The 23,903-nt window shown below is 44.8% G+C and overlaps 1 protein-coding gene and 1 long non-coding RNA gene across 2 annotated transcripts in view; one reads left to right on the plus strand and one right to left on the minus strand.

Annotated features, from left to right (window-relative positions):
- The window catches only part of LOC119119480 (myosin-7B-like), a gene marked incomplete at its 3' end in the record, with an annotated part of 180,400 nt that overhangs the window by 16,053 nt on the left and 140,444 nt on the right, over nucleotides 1–23,903 (plus strand). Inside the window, exons 3-5 of the mRNA XM_037245895.1 lie at nucleotides 4,140–4,283; nucleotides 5,031–5,187; nucleotides 22,658–22,685. Coding sequence (XP_037101790.1) covers nucleotides 4,140–4,283; nucleotides 5,031–5,187; nucleotides 22,658–22,685 — 329 coding nt within the window. The remainder of the gene's footprint in view (nucleotides 1–4,139; nucleotides 4,284–5,030; nucleotides 5,188–22,657; nucleotides 22,686–23,903) is intronic.
- LOC119119547 lies at nucleotides 6,531–11,256 on the minus strand. The gene is made up of 3 exons (XR_005097341.1): nucleotides 11,246–11,256; nucleotides 10,185–10,187; nucleotides 6,531–6,708 (listed from the first exon to the last, which is right to left on the minus strand). It is a non-coding gene; the product is annotated as an uncharacterized LOC119119547 (long non-coding RNA).

Consider the following 23,903-nt stretch of genomic DNA (forward strand, 5'->3'; position numbering starts at 1 on the left):
ACGGTGGATGGGGCACGGACATGGCTTTTACGCACGCCCGGTCCTATTCTATGGAGCTCCCTTCCACCTCCGTGGCTGGAAGTGCCACCTCCGGGGATGGAAGTCCGCGCCGCCACACGCCTGGAAGTCGACGCCGGTGCTTGGGGCCGTGTGGCTGTTAACTATTTATGTTATAGTTATGTGATATATTTTATTTCGTGTAGCAACTTGTATATGTTTTTATCGTTACAGTTCAGTAGTTGTTGGCTCGTTGACATCTTGTTTTGAAATGAAGAGCCGTTTACCAAACCCACGTCTTTCCTTGTACTTTGTTAACGCTACAATATAGTTATGTACTAGATCTGTGGAATAACGACGAGGCTGACGTCAGGGCGCACGCGCGGCGTTGTTGACAAAGGATGAGGAATTTGATCGATGGATTTAATGATTTAGAGTGACACAGATGGTTTGATAATATTATTGCTTATATAATAGTTATCCATCCATCCATCCATTTTCTGAACCGCTTAGTCCCCACGGGGGTCGCGGGAGTGCTGGAGCCTATCCCAGCCGTCAACGGGCAGTAGGCGAGGGACACCCTGAACCGGTTGCCAGCCGATCGCAGGGCACACAGAGACAAACAACCATTTGCACTCGCACTCACACCTAGGGACAATTTGGAGTCTTCAATCGGCCTACCAAGCATGTTTTTGGGATGTGGGAGGAAACCGGAGTGCCCGGAGAAAACCCACGCGGGCCCGGGGAGAACATGCAAACTCCACACAGGGAGGGCCGGAGGTGGAATCGAACCCGCACCCTCCTAACTGTGAGGCGGACGTGCTACCCAGTGCGCCACCGTGCCGCCCTATAATAGTTATTTGATATATAATTTATATATCGTTATATGGGCCTGTGGAATATTTTGAAGTGCAAGCGCCATCAGCGGCGCGCACCCATTGTTGACAAAGGACGATCGATGGATTTAATGAATTGGACACAGATGGTTTTATAAACGTGTTATTTATGTAATAGTTTTTTGAATAACTCTGTTACGTCAGGCCCGTTCTCAGTTCTTTGTTTGTGTTTATGTCACGTTAGCATACCTATCGTTTAGCCTGTTGGTGCTCGTTCATGTCTGTTCTTGGTGTTGGATTTTGTCGAATAAATTTCCCCCAAAATGCGACTTATACTCCGGAGCGACTTATATATGTTTTTTTTCACGTTATTGTGCATTTTATGGCTAATGCGACCTATATTCCGGAGCGACTTTTAGTCCGAAAAATACGGTGTATATATACATATAGTATATATATATACTATATATATATCGAAACGGGACGTTCGAAAACCGAGGTTTGACTGTACAGTGGAGCCTCGGTTTTCAAATGTCCCAGTTCTCGAACAAATCGGTATTCGAACAAAAAATTTGAGATTTTTTTGCTTCGGATGTCGGACAAAATTTCGGTTGTCGAATCTCGCGAGATGAGCCGAGAGGGACCCGCATGCCAACTGACTCCGTTCGTTATTACATTCTCGTTACTCTGAGGATTGCATCAACTCTAATCATGCCTCAAACGGAAACAAGTGGGAGCAGTAAAGCTGATCATGGAGACGGCTGGCTGCCGTGCACTGCGCAAAACGGTTGAATTTAAAAAAGAATTAATCGCAAAATATGAGTCCCGTGTGCGTGTGTCAGAGTTGGCGCGGGAGTTTTGCATGACAAAATCGACAATTAGATTAGATTAGATTAGATAATCCTTTATTATTCCCTCAATGGGGAAACTCCTGTGTTAGCAGCAGTACACTTAACATATACACACACACACACACACACACACACACACACACACACACACACACACACACACACACACACACACACACACACACACACACACACACACACACACACGCATGCGGGGAAGGGGGTAAAAGATTTAAAAAAGTAAAAGATATATATAATTAAAGAATATGGACAGTATATACACAATACACAGTATACAGTGGAGATAAAAAAATATTAGATAAAAAAATAGTGCAAAGGAAGAAAAACAGTGCAAAAAAGCAGGTAAAAACAAGCTCGATCCTGAAAAACAAAGACGCTCTTAAAGGAAGTGATGTTGCGAGAGGGGCGACTGTGCTTACCAACAAACCTTTGCTCTTTGTTGTGCTTTTTTTCCCCTCACAATTTAAAGATATATTTTACTATTAGAATGAAATCCACAAGCGAGTTGCTACAGATACGGCAATACATTCCCCAGCCTAGCCTACTCTATTAATTCAGTTTATCATTTATATTATTTATTTATACATAACCTACTCATTTATGCAGTTTATGGTGTAAAATAATGAAAAAATGCTTTAAAAAAGCATTTGTTTGGCTTGGAACGGATTAATTTTATTTCCATTATTTGTAATGGGAAAACATGATTCGGATTCACTTCTCAAACAGCTTTCTGGAACGGATTGTGGTCGAAAACCGAGGCTCCACTGTACATATACCGTTTTTTTCCGTGTATAATACGCCCCCATGTATAATACGCACCCTAACAATGGCATGTTGATGCTGGAAAAAAGCCTGTACCCATGTATAATACGCACCCAATTTTTTTCTTTTTTTCTTTTTTTTCTTTTTTTTTTTTAAGTCCCAATGATCGTCACACACGCAGGGAGGCAATGGGTCCCATTTTTATAGTCTTTGGTATGGTCTTAACTAGGCTGGATGTATTTTTTTTGTTGGCGTTGATTTGTCCGACTGCCCCTAAAGGCACCACCGCGATCAGATGAAAAGAGAGGAAAGTGACGTGCGGACATGTGAAAAAGGCGGCTCTGTATGGGAGAGACGTTGAAGAGGAATAAAAACACCCTTGGAAACCAAAACTTGCCCCTCGTCGTGACTCGGAGCCGCAACAAATGTTTCGGATTTGTGTAGGGTACATTGTGACGGCAAACGAGCAGGTGATCGAGCAAGCGTCTGATACGAGAGCATTGCGTTCGTATGGAGCGTGTTTGAAGTGAACAGCAGAGACGAAAGGAACAAGGCAAAGTGTTGTGAAATTAAATATTACCTGTAATACGCATTTTGTTATTTGCTGATTGTATTAAACTATCACATTCATTGTCAGTCAAGAAGAGGAGAGGACTATTATCCCTTCTTTGACGAAATGACCAGAGCACAGTACAAACACACTATTGTTCTTTCGGTATTTATTCAACCCACATTCTTTCACAACATGACAAGAAGAGAACAATACATAAATCAATACTCGTACCAGTACCATGATTTTCTTAAAAAAAAAAAAAAAAAAAAAAAAGAAATTTAAAAAAAAAATTTAAAAAAAAATTGTACCCATGTATAATGCGCACCCCAGATTTTAGGACAATAAATTAGTTAAATTTTGCGTATTATACACGGAAAAAAACGGTATATATATTTGTATGTATATATATATATATATATGCTTGCTCGCGAGTCGCCGAGGCTAACGTTCCCCGGCCAGCTGGCCAGCCGCTCCCCCCCATATTTAAAAAAATATTTTTCTCAACGGATTTACACGTCTATACACTGTAGACGCCCTAAGGTGGTGGCGATCAGCGCCGATTAGCAGACGCAGTTTCGTATTGGCGACGCGCGCATGGAGGGTGCGTCAGCCGGACAGCAGAGCGAGAGCGGAGACGTGACGATGGAAAAATGCACCGCCATCTAGAAAGAGTCTGGACAGCGACTATGAGCGCTCATAGCGCGGGGCGTGCCTCTGAGCATTGTGCTTCATGAGGACAAGCACAGGGTGCACGGCTGGCTGCCGTGCACGTAGGAAAAAAGCACTGCCATCCAGGAGTCGGAACAGCGGCCATGGGTCATAATCTGGCATTTTTATAGCAGTTTCTGGAGATTGTGTCAGATAAACCAAGGAAGTCAATATGGAGTTATTCAGCAAATGTCCTATATTTGCTCTCATCTAGGAATCATGCTGCAAATGTTGATGACCACATATCAACACTAATTTTACTATGAGGGTTACTATTAGCTTGGCCTGTTTTAGTGTTTGAAAGTTTCTACACTGCTGTTGCTTGGTTTGCCTGATTAAATTGCAACTATTCAGCATTATTAAGAGGTTTTCATTACACTTATTCAATGTTTTCTTCTTTTCTATTCACAGTTTGTCATTGTCAAGGAGGATGACCTGCAACCCACCAACCCCTCCAAGTTTGACATGATGGAGGACATTGCCATGTTAACGCATCTCAATGAGGCGTCTGTACTCTTCAACCTCAGGCGCAGATACAGCATGTGGATGATCTATGTATGATTAGTACAATAACAACAGAAATAATTCATTCATTCAATTCATTCACCTTTCAAACAGCTTACTCTCACGAGGATCATGGGCATGGTGGAGCCTATCCCAGCAGTCTTCGGGCAGTGGGCGGGATACACCTTGAACTGAGGAAAAGGTAGTACCTGCAGAAACCCACGCAGGCATGGGGATAACATGTAAATTCCACACAGGAAGACCGAAGCCAGAATCGAACCCTTCATCCCTGCACTCTAAGGCCTTGGTACTAACCAGTTATCCACCGTGTTGCCAAAAGAATTTTTTTTTACAAGTTATAATAATAAAAGAAGGCACGGTGGACCACTGGTCAGAACACACGCCTCAAAGTTCTGAGAGTTTGATTCCAGCCCTGGCCTTCCTGTGAGGAGTTTGCATGTTTTCTCCACGCCTGCATAGCTTTCCCTCCAGGTACTATGGTTTCCTCCCCAAAACATACATGGTAGACCAATTGCCCACTCCAAATTGTCCGTTAGTGTGATTGAGTGTGTATGGTTGTTAGTCAATGTGTGTCCTACAATTGGCAGGCGACCAGTTCATGGTGTACCCTGACTACCATCCCAGGACAGCTGGGATAGTCTTCAGCCAACCAGCGACTATCGTGACCATAAGCGGAAAAATGAATGAATGAATAGTAAAAGTAAAAATTATTTTGCAATCATGCTCAGTAATGACTACAATAATCATAGTGTTGTTGTATCTGTGTGTCTGTGTCAGACCTACTCTGGCTTGTTCTGTGTGACAATTAATCCTTACAAATGGCTGCCAGTCTACTCAGACCAAGTGGTGGTGACTTACAAGGGAAGACGCCGTATCGAAGTGCCACCACACATCTACGCCATTGCTGACAATGCCTACAGTGACATGCTACAGAGTGAGTCGTCTTCATTTGTACAGCATCCATTTTGAAGCTTTTCATGAATCTTTGTGTCAACTACAGTGGACAGCTAGTCAAAAACCACTTGCCAGACACTATCGTCTCAATGTCTGTGCTCAAACATCAGATACACACTAACTTGTAGTCAACCAATTTTCTTGTGAAGTGTCGCAAAAATAAATAAACATACATGATGGCCGGCACACAGCTGACAAACACTTCCACACGCACTTTGACATATGACGGCAGACAAAACATCAGAAAATATACAACACAGGTACACTGCGATTTACGTTTTTCTTTACCTTGCAAGGCGAAAAAGATCAAGCATATCAGACAATCGCCTCAGTAGCTATGTTTACATGGGTCAGATTAAAATTATGATTGGATGCACTGTTTTCATGGAAATATTGATCCGATTAGGATACTTGTGTTCATGCATCACACTTTCGATTAAATTTTTTTTTTGACATACGCAAATTGACCAAATATACATGAAATAGGAGTAGAAGAAGAAGCCGTAGCAACTTCGGTGTCAACAAAATATTACTCCTTTCATGTGTGCTTTAAACATTAGCATTACTTCGTGTATTTTTCTTGTTTGCGCAGTTATTTTTGGTTAACACTTCCGAATGGAGCTGCAATGTTCTAGACTAGACCAGTTCAGTCTTGTGGACACTATTTTTTGCTCTATTTGCTACTACTGGCTTCTGGTAATAACAGAAACGCATACCGTATTTTCATGTTCAAAAGGCGCACTGTAATAAAAGGCGCAGTCTCAGTTGTGTGCCATGACTGTGTTTAACACACACATAGGGCGCAACAGCTCATAGGGCACGAGTTTTATATATACAATCCACGCCCACACTTAGCCCTTTAACGTCCTCATGGCGCTCTCAACTATGTCCGCCTTACAACAACACACACACACACACACACACACACACACACACACACACACACACACACACACACACACACACACACACGGTGCCAGCAGACATGTTAGCTTTATTTATTTTACCTGTTTACTTTGAACGGCCGGTTCACACTGATGTCCAGCGGTTGGAGTTCCTTTGTCGTGCCTCCCGGAATGACAGCAAGCTCGGCGTTCATTGCTTCAATTGTTTTTTCAGATCAGCTGTGATGACAGCACACACACACACACACACACACACGCACGCACACACACACACACGGGGCGGACTGCAAATCCACGCCCACACTTCGCCCAAACGTTCTCATGGCAACAACAACACACACACACGCACGCACACACACACACACACACACACACACAAGCAAGTGTGCGTATTTAAAATACAAGCGGGAGCAAAACAGAGTTTGGTATTCACATTTTTATGACCGGTAATGGTCATCAATTAAACCCATCGAAGTCCTCATCCTCTGTTTCCGAATTGAACAGCAGTGCTAAATCTCCAACAGACATGCCAGGTTCACTTTCTTCACTGTCAGAGTCACTTTCCGTGCCGTGTGGCTCCTCGGATATGATGCCGGCTTTTACGAAAGCTCGAACAACAGTGCCTGCAGACATGTTAGCAAGCTCGGCGTTCATTTGCTTCACTTGTTTTCTCACATCGGCTGTGAGATGGGCACGCATAGAGTCGCAGATCAACAGCGATGGTGATGCGTGGAAAAAAACACCTGGTCTCCTTACATATTCATATACATATATTCAAGATGGCGGCGCGTGCACGCGCAGCGACCTCTCTCTGTCCCAAACGAGCGGTGTTTTGTTCATTTAAGAAGTGTTTGTACGACAGTTTTACGTGTTCGTCTCGTCTTACTACGTCGTGCTACAAGTACAGCAGGCAGTTTCTACTAGACATCGGCAAAAGCGAGTTTTGCAGAGTTCTGAACTTTGAAACAGAGACATTAAAGGAACTCGGACTACTCCAGCCTGTAACAACACCGGACTCGCCTGCTACTCCTCCCCCGGATAGAAAGAGTCGTAAGCGGTGTGTGAGGAGGCAGAAGAGGGGCAAGCGCGGAGGCGTCCGGGCCAGGCTAGCGGCCAACCCAACTTCTGGCGAATGTTCGATCACTGGACAACAAAATGGATTGTATACGACTGCTGAGATCTACAAACCGGACAGTGAGTAACTGCTGTGTGCTCGTGTTCACTGAGACTTGGTTAAATGTTAACATTCCGGACTCTGCTGTACAACTGGGGCAGCTAGCATGCTATTGAGCAGACCGAGCCATTGTAAAGGGTGGAAAATCACAAGGACGAGGAATCTGTGTTTACATTGGTGACGAATGGTGCCGGGACACTGTAGTTGTATGCAAACACTGCTCGCCACTGGCGGAGTTTGTGATCATAAAGTGGCGTCCTTTTTACCTGTCAAGGGAAATTACTGCGATTCTGCTAGTCGCGGTATACATCCCGCCTTCCAACATTGAAAGCGACAGGATCACGGCTCTTAGTGAACTGTACCGGGCTGTCAGTGAACAACAGACGGCGCACCCTGACGGTTTCACCTAATCATGCAGACCTAAAGACTGTTTTTCCAAAGCTACACCAGCATGTTGATTTTCCAACACGAGGAGGCAGCATCCTGGACTTGGTCTACACTACACATAAAGGAGCTTTCAAAGCCACCCCCGTTCCCCACATTGGACTTTGTGACCATATCACTGTTATACTAATGCCCGCATACAGACAAAGAGTGAAAGCATCCAGGCCGGTTCGCAAGCAGGTAAAAGTGTGGCCTGAGGGAGCCACTGATGCTCTTCGAGACTGCTTTGACACAACAAACTAGGAAATGTTTAAGCAGGCACCCACTTACAACAATCAGACAGACATAGAGGAGTATACAGACTCTGTAACCTCTTACATCACAAAGTGCATTGATGATGTGACCCACACAAAATCCATCATCACTCGGGCTAACTGGAAGCCATGGCTGACAGGGGATGTCCTCAGGCTGCCGAGGGCCAGAGACAAAGCCTACAGAGCTGGGGATGAAGCTGGCATGAGAACAGCGAGGGCCAACCTGTCCCATAGCATCAAGGAAACGAAAAAGGCATTCACAAAGGCAAGATTACCGCCCACTTCAAAGACAGCAGGAACCCACGAAGCCTATGGCAGGGCATTCGGACCATCACAGACTACAGGCCCGCGCCGCAGAGCTGTGAGAGCAACATCCCTCTGCTCAACGATCTAAACCGCTTCTTTGCTCGCTTTGACGCTCAGAACAGCACTTGCCCGCTGAAGACCCCTCCCCCTCCACACGAGTAGCCCCTGTGCTTCTCTGCCGATAGCGTGAGGAGGACACTTGCTGCTATCAACACCCGTAAGGCAGCAGGCCCAGACAACATCCCAGGTCGAGCGCTGAAGGACTGCGCTGAGGAGCTTAAGGTTGTCTTCACAGACATCTTTAACACTTCCCTGAAGCAAGCCATCGTCCCATCATGTTTCAAGGCTGCCACAATCATACCTGTGCCGAAGAAAAATGCTCCATCCTGCTACAATCACTACCGCCCCGTGGCACTGACACCCATCATCATGAAGTGCTTTGAGCGGCTTGTCATGACACACATCAGATCCATTCTCCCCCCCACCCTTGACCCCTTCCAGTTTGCATACCGAGCCAAACGGTCCTCTTAGGATGCAATCTGCTCTGCCCTCCACTCAGCCCTCACCCACCTAGAAAAAAGAGACTTGTATGTGAGATTGCTGTTTGTAGACTTCAGTTCGGCATTCAACACCATTGTACCACAACGACTCATCTGCAAACTCGACAAACTGGGACTCGGTACATACCTCTGCAACTGGCTACTGGACTTCCACTGTCAGAGGCCTCAAGTACTACGTGTTGGCGACAATATCTCAAGCAGCATCACGCTGAGCACGGGGGCCCGCCAAGGCTGCGTGCTCAGTCCGCTGCTCTTCACCCTGCTGACGCATGACTGCACTGCAACCTACAGCAACAACCGTATAGTAAAATTTGCTGACGACACGACTCTGGTGGGTCTCATCACCAAGGGCGACGAGACTAAATACAGGTTGGAGATGGTGCAGGGACAACAACCTCCTGCTGAACGTCAACAAGACCAAGGAAATTGTTGTTGACTTCCGGAAGGGTCACACCCAACACCTGCCGCTAACCATCGACGGTGCTGTGGTGGAGAGAGTGAGCAGCACCAGATTGCTGAGGGTGCACATCAGTGAAGACCTCTCCTGGACCACCAACACTGCATCACTGGCGAAGAAAGCTCAGCGCCGCCTGTACTTCCTACGGAAACTCAGGCGAGCAAGTGCGCCACCAGCCATCATGACCACATTCTACCGAGGCACCATTGAGAGCGTCCTCTCCAGCTGTATCGCTGTGTGGGGTGGAAGCTGCACTGAATACAACAGGAAGGCCCTGCAGCGCATAGTGAACATAGCTGGAAGGATTATTGGCGCTTCACTCCCCTCCCTGAAGGACATTTACACCTCCCATCTCACCCGCAAGGCGACCACGATTGTGAGTGATGTGAGTCACCCCATTCACACTTTGTTTGATCTACTGCCCTCTGGGAAGAGATACAGAAGCCTGCACTCCCGCACCACCAGACTCACCAACAGCTTCATACTCCAGGCTGTTAGGATCCTGAACTCTCTCCCCCCTCTCCCCTCGACTGCATGACGTCCTGGCCTTTTGGGCCACGATGGCTGCCTTGCACTACTCCACTTGCACTACTCCACTTGTACTTTTGCGCTATTATACTGACTGTCTGCTGTATGCACAATTGCACCATTTCAACCAAGTTGCTCTTATTTATTCATTGTATGTGCCTTCTTATTTTTACATTTTGTATTGTTTACTTGAATGTTTTGTTTGTCTTTGGACCAATTGGGTGTAATATGTCTTGTCTCCACTGTGGGATAGTAGGAAACGCAATTTTGATCTCTATGTATGTCTTGACATGTGAAGAAATTGACAATAAAGCAGACTTTGACTTTGATATGTTTGTGTGTCCAGGACTGTCTCAGAAAATTTGAATATTGTGATAAAGTTCTTTATTTTCTGTAATGCAATTAAAAAACCAAAAATGCCATACATTCTAGATTCATTACAAATAAACTGAAATATTGCCTTTTATTATTTTAATATTGCAGATTATGGCATACAGCTTAAGAAAACTCAAATATCCTATCCCAAAATGTTAGAATATCATGAAAAAGTATAATAGTAGGAAATTCAACTAATCACTTGAATCGTCTAATTAACTCAAAACACCTGCAAAGGTTTCCTGAGCCTTGGTTCACTCAGCTTGGTTCAGTAAACTAAATCACAAGTATGGGGAAGACTGCTGATCTGACTGCTGTCCAGAGGACCATCATTGACACCCTCCATCAGGAGGGTAAGACACAAAAAGACATTTCTCAAAGAGCAAGCTGTTCACAGAGTGCAGTTTCAAAGCACATCCACAAAAGGTCTGTTGGAAAGGGGAAATGTGGCAGGAAACGCTGCACAACCAAGAGAGATGACCGCAGCCTTGTGAAGAAGAGTCGCTTCCAGAATTTGGGGGAGCTTCAAAGACAGTGGACTGAAGCTGGAGTCCAGGTATCAAAAGCCACTGTTCACAGACGTGTCCGGGAAATGGGCTACAATAGCCTTATTCCCATGGTCAAGCCACTTCTGAACTCAAGACAACGGAAGAAGCGTCTGACTTGGGCTATGGAAAATAAGCACTGGACAGTTGCAGAGTGGTCGAAAGTCCTCTTTTCAGATGTAAGCAAGTTTTGTATTTCATTTGGAAGTCACGGCGCCAGAGTCTGAAGAAAAGGCTGGAGAGGAGCAAAATCCAAGTTGCTTGAAATCCAGTGTGAAGTTCCCACAGTCAGAGATGGTTTGGGGAGCAATGTCAGCTGCTGATGTTGGTCCACTGTGTTTCATCAAGTCCAGAGTAAATGTAGATTTTAAAGCACTACATGCTTCCGTCTGCTGAAAAGCTCTATGGAGATGATGATTTCATTTTCCAGCATGATCTGGCACCTGCCCACAGTGCCAAAACCACCAGTAATTGGTGTACTGACCATTACTGTCCTCGATTGGCCTGACAATTCCCCTGACCTGAACCCCATAGAGAATTTGTGGGGTATTGTGAAGAAGAAGCTGAAAGACACCAGACCCAACAATGAAACTGAGCTAAAGGCCGCTATTGAAGCATCCTGGGCATCCATAACACCTCAGCAATGCCTCCATGCCATGCCGCATTGGCTGCAGTAATCCGTGCAAAAGGATTCCCAACCAAGTACTGAGTGTATTAATGGACATTTTCAAATGTTTGATTTTGTTTTGGTGTTATAAATCTTTTTTTTACTTGGTCTGCGGAAATATTCTAATATTTTGAGATAGGATATTTGAGTTTTCTTAAGCTGTAAGCCATAATCAGCAATATTAAAATAATAAAAGGCTTGCAATATTTCAGTTGATTTGTAATGAATCCAGAATGTATGACATTTTTGTTTTTTTAATTGCATTACAGAAAATAAAGAGCTTTATCACAATATTCTAATTTTCTGAGACAGTCCTGTATATGTATAGATAATAATGAGACAGAGGACGACAGCGAGTGCTCAAGTGTGTGACTGTATTGAACAGACGCCCGTGCGTCATGACGTAACACAACACAGCAGTGCCGCTGGGGTATACCATTGTATGTGGGGGCGGGGGGTTTTCCACTCCCTCTAACATCTCCCCTTTTATAGATGGTACCTTATACATTGCTTCAAGCTCCCGCAAAAAATATAAGAAACAAAACTGTGGTACAGATCAAATTTAAATTCATTCATACTGCAAATCCACGCCCACAATTCTCCCGCTAACGTTCTCATGGCGCTCTTTAATACGTCCGGCTCACAACAACAACACATAGGGAGCACTGCATGATAGGGCGCGCCGCACATTTTGAAGAAAATCTAAGACTTTTATCCGCGCCTAATTAAGGTAAAAATACGGTATACTGACATCACAGATATGCGCGAAAAGACAGTTTGTTCGGAATAAGTGTTTTCATGCCTGCCGATCAGACATGTCAGTCGACATGAATCACCCCTTTTGCTTGGAAGAAAACTTTGATCGGAATGGGCTGCATCGGATTAAAATATTCCAAATGGGTTGTGTGCATGAAGCATTTTTATTCAGGCTTTTACGTAAGTCCAATAAATGTGTCCATGTAAACATAGCTACTGACAGATTGACAGGCCTTCTGTCAAATCACAATTATATTGCAAATGCAATTAATCATTCAGCTCTACTCACTGCAGTGGATTACAATTCAAAAGTCACTGCCTTTTACAAACTCCAATTCAAATGAAGTTGTTACTTTGGGTTGCGTATATGGTAATGAAAACAGAATACAATGATCAAGGGGTTTTCTAGACCGGCTGGGAACCCGAGCAAACCAGTGGCACCTCCAGATATCTTTTCTAGGGTGTGTCCAGATGGGGACACTTAGGGTGGCACACAAACACTTAAAAACCATAATTTCAGGATTAGGGTGGCACACAAACACTTAAAAACCATAATTTCAGGATATCATTATTCTGGGGTGTTAAACTCATTTTGCCATGGGCCAAGATATGATTTCTTTCTGAGGGCTGTTATGATTGTGGACCCAAATAAACATGTAGGCTACACAACAAATTGATGAATAATTAGTTTTGAAATCAGAGGCTAGCAAAAACTGTTAAAATATTAATACGTTTATTTTAATAGGGTTACTGATACGGAAGTAAGATGGCGGCGCGTGCACACGCAGCGGCCTCTCTCTGTCCCGAACGGTGTTTTGTTTTGTCGTTTAATGTGGGTTTGTCCGACAGTTTTGTGTGTTCGTCTCGTCGTACCGGGTTGTGCTACAAGTGCGGCGGGCTGGTTCTGCTCGACATCGGCGAAAGCGAGTTTTGTGGCGATCTGGACTTTGAAGCGGGGACATTAAAGGCGCTCGGTCTGCTCCGTCCTGGAGCGTCGCCGGACTCGCCTGCTATTCCTCCCCCGGTTGGGCGTCCGGGCCAGGCTGGCGGCCAACCCAGCTCGCCCGGCCGTGCCTTCCATTCTTCTGGCGAACGTTCGATCGCTGGACATCAACATGCCTGCTGAGTTCTACGGACCGGACAGTGCGTGACTGCTGTGCATCTGGAGCGGATGGCGTGCTATCGGGCGGACCGGGCCATTGTACGAGGGGGAACATCGCGAGGAGGTGGACTGTGCGTCTACATCCGTGACGAATGGTGCCGGGACTCTGTTGTGGGATGCCAGCACTGCACCACTGGCGAAGTTTGTGATCTCCAGGCTGTTGGGGTCCTGAACTCTCTCCCCCGTTGTTTTACTTGTGTGTTGATCGTGTGCTGTGTCTCGTCACCGTGGGATAGGGGGAACGAAATTTCGGTTTCTTTGTGTGTCTTAGCATGAAGGAATTGACAATAAAGCTGACTCTGACTCTGATAACAAAAAATGCTTGCAATGTCTGTTTTTAAAAATGAAAGCAATTTGCAATGTGGAAAAAACAAACATGATCCGATGCACATCATTTGCTTTTGCCGGAAAATTTGACCTGGCCCCGGGGCCTTGAGTTTGACACATCGACGTTATACTGTTGTAGTAAACCGACCGGTAAAAAACTGTCAGAAAGACTTAAAGAAATCTACTGTATACTTTGTCATTCAATGATATTTATTTTTACGAATGATCTAATGTGCAGGTGGCACGGTTAGCACGTCCACCTCACAGTTCAGAGGGTGCGTGTGGAGTTTGCATGTTCTCCAGGTGCCTGCGTGGATTTTCTCCGGTTTCCTCCCACATGCGAAAAACATGCATGGTAGGATGAATGAGCACTCCAAATTGCCCGTAGGTGTAAGTGCGAATGGTTGTTCAAAGTCAAAGTCAAAAGTCAAAGTCTGCTTTATTGTCAATTTCTTCACATGCCAAGACACACAAAGAGATCGAAATAACGTTCCCACTATCCCGCGGTGACAAGACATAGTACACAATATACATACAAGTAAACAACACAAAAAAAATAAAAACAAGAAGGCACAAACAATGAATAAATAAGTGATGAATAAATAATAAATAAACAAATAACAATAAATAAGAGGAGCAAAAATGGAGCAAGTGTGCATACAACAGACAGTCAGAATATAGCGCAAAAGTACAGGACGCTGCGCAGAAGGGGGGAGAGAGTTCAGGATCCTAATAGCCCGGAGAATGAAGCTGTTGGTGAGTCTGGTGGTGCGGGTGCGCAGGCTCCTGTACCTCTTCCCAGAGGGCAGAAGATCAAACAAAGAGTGAGCGGGGTGACTCACATCACTCACAATCGTGGTCGCCTTGCGGGTGAGATGGGAGGTGTAAATGTCCTTCAGGGAGGGGAGTGAAGCACCAATAATCTTACCAGCCGTGTTCACTATGCGCTGCAGGGCCTTCATGTTGTATTCAGTGCAGCTACCACCCCAGACAGCGATACAACTGGAGAGGACGCTCTCAATGGTGCCACGGTAGAATGTAGTCATGACGGCCGGAGGAGCACTTGCTCGCCTGAGTTTCCGCAGGAAGTACAGGCGGCGCTGAGCTTTCTTTGCCAGTGATGCGGTGTTGGCGGACCAGGAGAGGTCCTCACTGATGTGCACCCCCAGGAATCTGGTGCTGCTCACTCTCTCCACCACAGCACCGTCGATGGTTAGCGGCAGGTGTTGGGTGTGACCCTTCCGGAAGTCAACAACAATTTCCTTGGTCTTGTTGACGTTCAGCAGGAGGTTGTTGTCCCTGCACCATGCGGTCAGAAGGTCAACCTCCAACCTGTACTGAGTCTCGTCGCCCTTGGTGATGAGACCCACCAGTCTTTGTGTGCCCTGTGATTGGCTGGCAACCAGTTCAGGGTGTACCCTGCCTACTGCCCAATGACTGCTGGGATGGGCTTCAGCACGCCCGTGACCCCCGTGGGGACAAGCGGAACAGAAAATGAATGGATGGATCTAATGTGCGCAGATTAAAAACAGTAATGTCAACATGTTTAGTCCCCAAACAATGTGTTGTTTATATGTTACGTACTTAATAGACTTCAGGTTAGGTGAAGAAGTGGGTAATGTAGTAATAGGCGGGGTAGGAACCGTTGTGAGGGTTATATGTTGCTGGGGGAGGGGAACACAATAAAGTATGTTCCGTCTTGACATGAACGAGCGTCTGTCCCGTCTCTGCCTTAAGGGTTTCTATGTACCTATTAAACCATAGAACATGGTGTCAGGAGTGGGATCCTAAAGTGTCGAAGCGAAGAGACTACTGGACTAGAGTAAGTCCCAAGCACGACAGGACGTTGAAAGTGATAAAAGTAACTTCAGTCCGCTAGCACGGCTAGGCAGGAGCTAACGCTAAGGGAGACGAGGAAGAAAACAACGAGGCTCGAGGAGATGGCGCAATATCGAGTAATGCCACCGGACAAATTCACGTTCAAGGCAGAAGACTGGCCCAAATGGATAAAACGCTTTGAGAGGTTTCGCATCGCATCAGGTTTGGATACTCAAGCGGAGGAGAACCAAGTGAATGCACTGATCTACAGTATGGGAGAAGAAGCGGAGGACATTTTGGTTTCCCTCCACCTCACCCCAGAACAAATGAGTGAGTACCACAGAGTCACGCAGAGACTGGATGCTCACTTTGTTGCTCGGAGAAATATAATTTTTGAGAGAGCTAAGTTTAATCAGCGGCAGCAGGAGATGGGCGAGTCGGCAGACAGCTTTATCACCGCGCTTCATTGTTTAGCTGAACACTGTGGATATGGACAACTACACGATGAGATGGTCAGAGATAGGCTTGTAGTTGGACTTCGAGACAAGCGTTTGTCAGAACTGTTGCAACTGGATCCAGAGCTTACATTAGAAAAAGCAGTTACAAAGGCCAGACAGAGTGAAATGGTCAAGAAACAACAAGAAATGCTGAATACAAACTTCAAGGGAGACGTCGTTAATACTCAACTTGATAGTGTACGCATCAAACCACAAGGGGGCGCCAGACCCAAACAACATAAAATGCAGCTGAAACCTGGATTTTCCATCAAAACCAGACCGTGCACAAGATGTGGAGACACAAAAGGTCACGCTTATCAGCAATGCCCGGCTAAAGATGCCTCATGCAATAATTGCAAAAAGAAGGGACATTTTGCTAGAATGTGCAGGTCCAAGAAAATGTATGAGGTCCATCTAGAAAGATTAGAGGATTTTTCTTCAGAGGATGTTTCATTTTTGGGTTCATTGGCTTGTGAATCTTCAGATCCGTGGATGACAGAAATAGAAATGGACAAGTCTAGCGCTGTGTTTAAAATTGACACAGGCGCGGATGTGACGGCAGTTCCAGCTGGCATGTATGTGAAAGGACAATTCAATGAACTAAAGCAAACCAGAAAAGTGCTGATGGGGCCAGGCAGGTCGCAGTTAAAGGTTAAAGGCAAGTTTTCGGCGACTCTGAAAAGAAGAGACAAAAGCATAATGGAGGTCATTTATGTGGTTGACGGACTAAGTACAGCTTTACTGAGCAGACAAGCAGCCACTGCATTACAGCTAGTGGCTAGGCTTGATACAGCTACTTTGGACAATACAGAGACAGTCAAGCAGGAATTTCCGGAGCTATTCACAGGGCTTGGAATCATGAAAGGTGAATACCATATTGTACTTAAGCCGGAAGCACAACCATTCTCCGTCTCAACTCCACGACGCATTTCTATCCCTTTACTGCCAATGGTTAAAGAGGAACTTTCTCGAGCGACAAGGAGTCATCTCCAAGGTGGAGCAGCCTACAGAATGGTGTGCACCTATGATGGTGGTTCCCAAGCCCGCACGTGACCGAGTGAGAATATGTTCAGACCTCACTCAACTGAATAAGTCGGTTTTGAGAGAAAGGCACCAGCTACCTTCTGTTGAAAACACGCTTGGACAGCTTTCAGGTGCCAAGGTATTTTCGAAACTGGATGCCAATGCAGGTTTCTGGCAGATTCCTCTTTCAGTAGACTCATCACTGCTCACAACCTTTATCACTCCTTTCGGTCGCTATTGCTACAATCGACTGTGCTTTGGACTATCTTCGGCACCAGAACACTTTCAGAAACGCATGCAGCAAATCCTAGAAGGCCTGGAGGGAGTAGTGTGTCAGATGGATGACGTCCTCATCTGGGGAGTGGATCAGGAAGAGCACGACAAAAGACTAAGGGAAGCTCTCACCTGTCTACGGGACGCGGGCGTGACACTTAATGATAAGTGTGAATTTTCAAAGACTAAAATCAAGTTCCTGGGTCAGATCATTCAGGCAACTGGAGTTAGCCCCGACCCAGAGAAAATAAATGCAGTGAAAGCCATGAAGGAACCAACCAACATTTCCGAGGTGAGAAGATTTCTCGGAATGGCAAATCACCTGGGCAAGTTTTTGCCACACTTAGCAGAAAAGACACGTCCACTCAGAGATCTGTTAAGAAAAACGAACATGTGGTCATGGGGACCTCAGCAGATACAGGCTTTTGAAAGCATAAAGATGGACTTGACAACACCTCCTGGGCTGGCATTGTATGATCCTTCAGCTGATACGCTAGTCTCAGCAGATTCATCTTCTTATGGACTGGGTGCTGTATTGTTGCAGAAAACAAGCAGTATGGACTGGAAACCAGTGGCATATGCATCACGCGCATTGAGCACCACGGAGCAGCGCTACGCGCAAATTGAGAAGGAAGCGCTAGCCACAACGTGGGCATGTGAGAGGTTTGCAGAGTTTTTGATTGGAAAGGACTTTCTCGTTCAAACTGACCACAAACCTCTAGTCCCTCTACTTGGCGCGAGAAATCTGGACGAACTACCTCCACGTATACAACGCCTGAAAATGCGTCTCATGAGATTTTCATTCACCATATCCCATGTGGCTGGCAAAGACATCGCAACAGCTGATGTTCTATCAAGAGCACCGGTGACGTCTTCGGGGGACAGTCTGCGGGAGGAAGAGATCAACCTCTACGCCGACACCGTAGTGGCCAGCCTCCCTGCAACTGAGAAGAGACTTAAAGAGATTCAGTCTCATCAGGACAAAGATGACATTTTGCGACAGCTTAAGCGGTTCTGTGTAAGTGGTTGGCCAGACAAGTTTTCGATTGAAAATACTTTTATGCCATATTTCCCTTTTGCAGGTGAACTGACTGTTCAGAATGGGTTGTTGTTATTGGGCTGTAGGCTGGTCATTCCAAAAACACTCAGAGATGAAATGCTAAACAAACTTCACGAAGGTCACTTAGGAATTACCAAGTGCAGAGAACGTGCGAAACAATCTGTGTGGTGGCCAGGTCTTAGCAAAGATTTAAAGCAACTCATTGAGACGTGTGACACATGTGCCCGTGAGCGAGTTCACAACAGAGAGTCAATGTTAGGAACTGAGTTTCCTTCAAGACCATGGTGTACGGTAGGGGTAGATTTGTTTCAGTTCGGTAAAAACCAGTATCTTGCGGTTGTGGATTACTTTTCAAGGTTTTGTGAGGTAGCCAAGCTTTCGTGTACAACTTCAGCCGCTGTAATAACCCACTGTAAATCTATTTTTGCTCGACATGGTATACCTGAGGTTGTACGCTCCGATAATGGTCCGCAATTTGCATCTGAAGAGTTCAATGGGTTTGCACGGATGTGGGGGTTTTCACATGTCACATCCAGTCCACATTTCCCGCAGAGTAATGGGGAGGTGGAGCGGGCAATAAGGACTGTCAAATGTCTACTGAAAAAGTCCAGTGATCCCTACTTAGCTTTGATGGCTTACCGTGCCGCACCTTTAGCAAATGGTTGTAGTCCAACTGAACTGCTAATGGGGCGTAGAATACGTACTACTGTTCCGGTCATTCCCTCTCAGCTCGTTCCAAAGGGAGCGGATTTGGAAAAGGTGAGGAGGAAGGAGCGGAGCTACAGACAAAAACAAAGACTGAATTTTGACAAACGACATAGAGCTCACACCTTGCCTGCCTTACAACCTGGAGACCATGTGTGGGTCCAGGACATGCAACAGAGAGGTACTGTAGTGTCCACAGCGAACACACCAAGGTCCTACATCGTAGAAGCGTCTGGGGGACATCTCCGGAGAAACAGGTATCATCTCTCACGCACACCTGTGGCTCCAGAACCTCCCATCACTGTCCCTGATGTGGGGGAAAGCAACCCTACAGAGTCTCTGAAAAGACCGGTCTCTCCTGTTGTACCCTCTGGTTCACCAGAACCTGAGAGACGCTATCCTTCTCGCGTCAGGAAGGCCCCAGAGTACTTTAAAGACTATGTTACTTGAGTTCACATGTTTCACTTCAGGGTCTGGGCTGTCAGATTTGGTAATACCAATTATTTCGTAGTTAGGGTGTTGCCACTGGGTTCGTATATTGGGATGGTATTGAGTTGTAAAACATTTCACCTTTTTCAGCAAGTTGTTGGGGAACTAATCTGTTGTACTAATTTTCTACGCAAAGATTATTTCCCATTGAGAAGGGGGGATGTAGTAATAGGCGGGGTAGGAACCGTTGTGAGGGTTATATGTTGCTGGGGGAGGGGAACACAATAAAGTATGTTCCTTCTTGACATGAACGAGCGTCTGTCCCGTCTCTGCCTTAAGGGTTTCTATGTACCTATTAAACCATAGAACAGGTAACAGCACTCTTTAAGGCCTTTACCAGCAAGCCACACAGTGGAGTACAATGGAATATTTTACTGCATAAAATTCATGGTCTTCTTGAAAGATGCCAACTTTTTTCTGTACCACTGCTTGAAGAAAGTTTCTTCTAAAAACTGGCAGTTGGTTAATTTGAATTTGAATTTTAGTGTTAATTTTAAGTCCACTTTGAAATCAAAAAGGTGCAACCAGCTCATCTTTAATCATACCAGCCCATACCAGTACTCAGCCTCCACCTTGCTGGCATTTAATTTGAAGTGGAGCTCTGTGGCCGCTACTGAACCAGCCATGGGTCCAGCTGGTCTGTCAAGAGTCACTCTCATCTCAGCTGTCCATAAGAGCTTTGAAAAATCTGTCTTATGATATTGGCCCAGTCTTGCCGCTTCAATGTGTATGTCTTATTCAGTGGTGATCAGGTGTCAGCCTTCAGTACCTTGGCTATGTCTCTGAGCACTAAACACCTGGTACTTCTGGGCACTCCAGGTAGATTTAAGTTGAAAAATATGGTAGCACTGAAGGATAATGGGTTCCTGGTAACTTTATGTCTTCTCAAATTGTTGGCAGTTAAGGTGCATCTTTTTTCCTTAACACATTTCTTGTTGACTATTTGCAACAGTGGTTAATTATATTTTGTCCATGAATACGTATTAATTTAATATGTATTCATGGACAAAATTTAATTAAAATGTATTTAATATGTATTAAATAATTCCAAATGGTCTGTCCGCTTCCTTTCATTGCGAGCCCCCTGGTTGCACTGCTTCCAGACGTGTATCTTCATATTTAAGAATTTAACCAATCACATTTCAGCCACTATTTGTTGCCAGCGTCAAAGAAATTTGCCTGGAGGCCCTCACAATCAGTTCTGCTGGCCCTGTAGCATAAAATAAATGTCGATCAGACTGTCGCGTCAACCAATCAGATTTTGAGTTGGCGACACCAAGGCCTTCTAGCACGCGTACGGAAACGTCAAGCGTATTCACACGCTTTGATTGGATAGTCAGAGAGTGTACGAGCCAGAGCGAGCAAACTGTATGTGTAGCGAGCTGCGTGTTGATTTAATCGCTGTTTTGTCAACCCACTATGGCTGAAGGAGGAAAAGAAAGGGATTTGGTTACAGATTTACTATCAAAGCCATTTCAAGACGGACTTTTCAAGAAAAGCAGGTCACCTTTAAGCAAGGTCGCAAGCCTGTCACAACTTGGAAAAGGATTTGTCCGCCACTTTCAGTCTCCTAATTACAAGCGGTACTACTGGCTCACAGCCTCCGAGGAACGCTTCAAAATTGTATTGCTGGGAGTGCTTGTTATTTGCCACTGATCAACATGGTGTTTGGAGCCACAATGGATTTGTAAATTTGACTTGCCTAATCAAAGCAGCAACGAGGCATCAAAGCACTGCTGGGACACTTTCCAAAACTTTTGGGGAAACCAGAATGGATCTACAGCTAAGCGAGCAAGTACGCAGGGAAACGGAGCTCCACAACGAAATGGTGAAGAAAAATAGGGAAATCTTTTAAGACTGATAGACTGTGTAATTGTTTTGTGTGTTTGGCGGTGACCATCCCCGTGTCCACTGTTTCTGTTGAACGGACATTCTCAGACCTAAAGCAAATTAAAACTTGTGCCAGAAATACGACAGGGCAAGCTCAACTTTCAGCATTAGCTTCGATGGCGATAGAAAAGGACTTCTTGATGGCACTGAAACGCACGGATAATCTGCACAACAGAGTTATTGAAATCTTCTTGAGTAAAGAAAGGAGGATGGATTTTGTGTACAAATCATCAGGATTTTTGGTGAGTAAAATGTTGCTATATTCCGAAATAATGTTGCAATTTTATCAGGTTATTTTTTATGTTCTTTTTTTATGTGTGTTGCAGCTGTACCTGCAATAGAAGTTTTATAGCCATAAAATAGTTATTGAGGGTTAGATTGATTCAGACGGAGCACTACTGAAGGCCTATGTGTGAAACGCACGGCCCGCCACTGATTTGCAACGAAACTTTGATGGTTCTGTGGTCACGACCCAATATCTTAGCAATTTCAAAAGTGCTGCATCCCTCTGACTTTTTAAATTTTTTGACTTTTCAGGTCACCTAAATCTCTTCCCCCCCCCCATTTGCCTGAGGAAAACAATCTGCCTAATAATTATGCACACTGTGATATAGGGTGTTGGTCTGCTGAGGCCCCACCATTCCTCATAACGCAAATACACATCACTTGATATGCTTGTATTGAGTAAGCATTCAAGTATATACAGCATGGAGTTGGACAACATGCTTAAAAATGACTACAGTATATAGTCAAAATATGCACTTGCCTTATAATTCTGCACAGAATGTACAGACTCAAGCATTTAAAATAAAATACATTTTGAATCACTGGACATTGGTGTGACTTAAGTGCAACTTTGACTCGAGCTCATCAAGCAACAAATCAACTTTTGGATAGTTTTCCACTGTAGTGACTGATGTGTAACACCAAAACTCATCTGTATTCTGCAGTATATAAGGACTTTTAAAAAGCTGCTCATTGTCTTGACTAATTGGTAACATTGAAATCAGGACTCATGCATATAGAAATGCTGAATTTTAAGAGAAGAAAATAGATTTTGAATAGCTGTTCACTGGAAAGAGTGATGTGAAACTTAGAATCAAGCATGCCTATATAGAAAATTACTTTAACTGTCAGTTGTAGTTACTGATAAGCACCTTCACAAAACCTTTTCACACGTTTTGAGAATCAGAAAAATGCAAATAACTTAAGTTCAAAATGTGCTTTTTCCACAGATCGTGAGAATCAATCGATGCTCATCACGTAAGTCCTCACTCATTACATGTTGAGAGAGAGAGAGAGAGAGAGAGAGAGAGAGAGAGAGAGAGAGAGAGAGAGAGAGAGAGACTACTATTGTGCGGTGCATCGCGGGTTTTTATGAAAACAAATATTGCGGAGATATTCGATGCATCGCCTCACTTGGATCGCTATGCCTCCCCTGCCATCATGAGAAGGGGAAAACCAAATTCAATATTTTTTATGAAAAGTCATTTTCCTTTTAATTTCAATAATCATTTTGAACCAAAATCGCAGAATTTTTATAGTTATTTTAAAACCGAAGACGATTCGCTCGGAGGAGCCAACGTCCTGTCTAGCCTCCTCTGAGGATTGCGTAATCACACGGCTGCCTATGTTGACAGGCTATGACTGAACTGCTCTCTGTTTTTATGTCGCTGTTTAAGTGTTCAAACACTGTGGCTATATTAATTAATCTCCGTAGTTAAGCTGGTGTATATAATATCTTGTGTTTTTTGTCATCTGTCTGTAACGTCGTGTTTCTTGAAATGAACAAAACGGCTTTGAAAAGATATCTTACGGAGGCTACAAAAAAAGGTTCTCCAGCCTTATGGCAGGGGGTGCTAGTGATCCCGGGATGCTTCATGCACCTACCTGTAGAATAAGAGATCTCCAGTTCAAATTTACAGTGAACAACTGAGGAGCAGTCGTCCATTTGTTTCGATTTACATTCGTTTTATTTTTTTCTTCCGTTTTTACATTTCGTTTTACAATGGAGGATTACATATCCAAACGTCAGTGCCTCCCCAGTCATGAACCTCACCGCACGTCACTGTTTACAGCACACTATTAGCCGGTATAGGAGACGAGACCAATGGGAACATGTTGATCTCTATCCTTGCCACTGATTGGCTTAGAACTGGAAGAGCAGTTCTACCCACACTTTAGCTCAGCCTCTCGCAGTCGCGCTACGTATACACTCTTCCACTTCGTTCGCATCAGCAGAATCGGCAGCATCTCTGATTTGCACTTCCTTTTGTCACGAACGAGGCAGGACAACCAAATGCAACACCGGCTCACATAAAGTTTAAAGGAGACAAGGAGGGCTAGAATGACTGCAGAGCAGGACGACGAGGCAAGCTGACGAGCTGGTCAGCGAGCGCGTCATCGAAGCGGAAGGGCATAGTAAGCTTTATTAAGCTATTTGAAAAGTATGTAAATACACAATTGTGTTTAAAAGTACAA

The sequence above is a fragment of the Syngnathus acus genome, chromosome 2 (assembly GCF_901709675.1).
Source record: "Syngnathus acus chromosome 2, fSynAcu1.2, whole genome shotgun sequence".
Taxonomy (NCBI): Eukaryota; Metazoa; Chordata; class Actinopteri; order Syngnathiformes; family Syngnathidae; genus Syngnathus; species Syngnathus acus.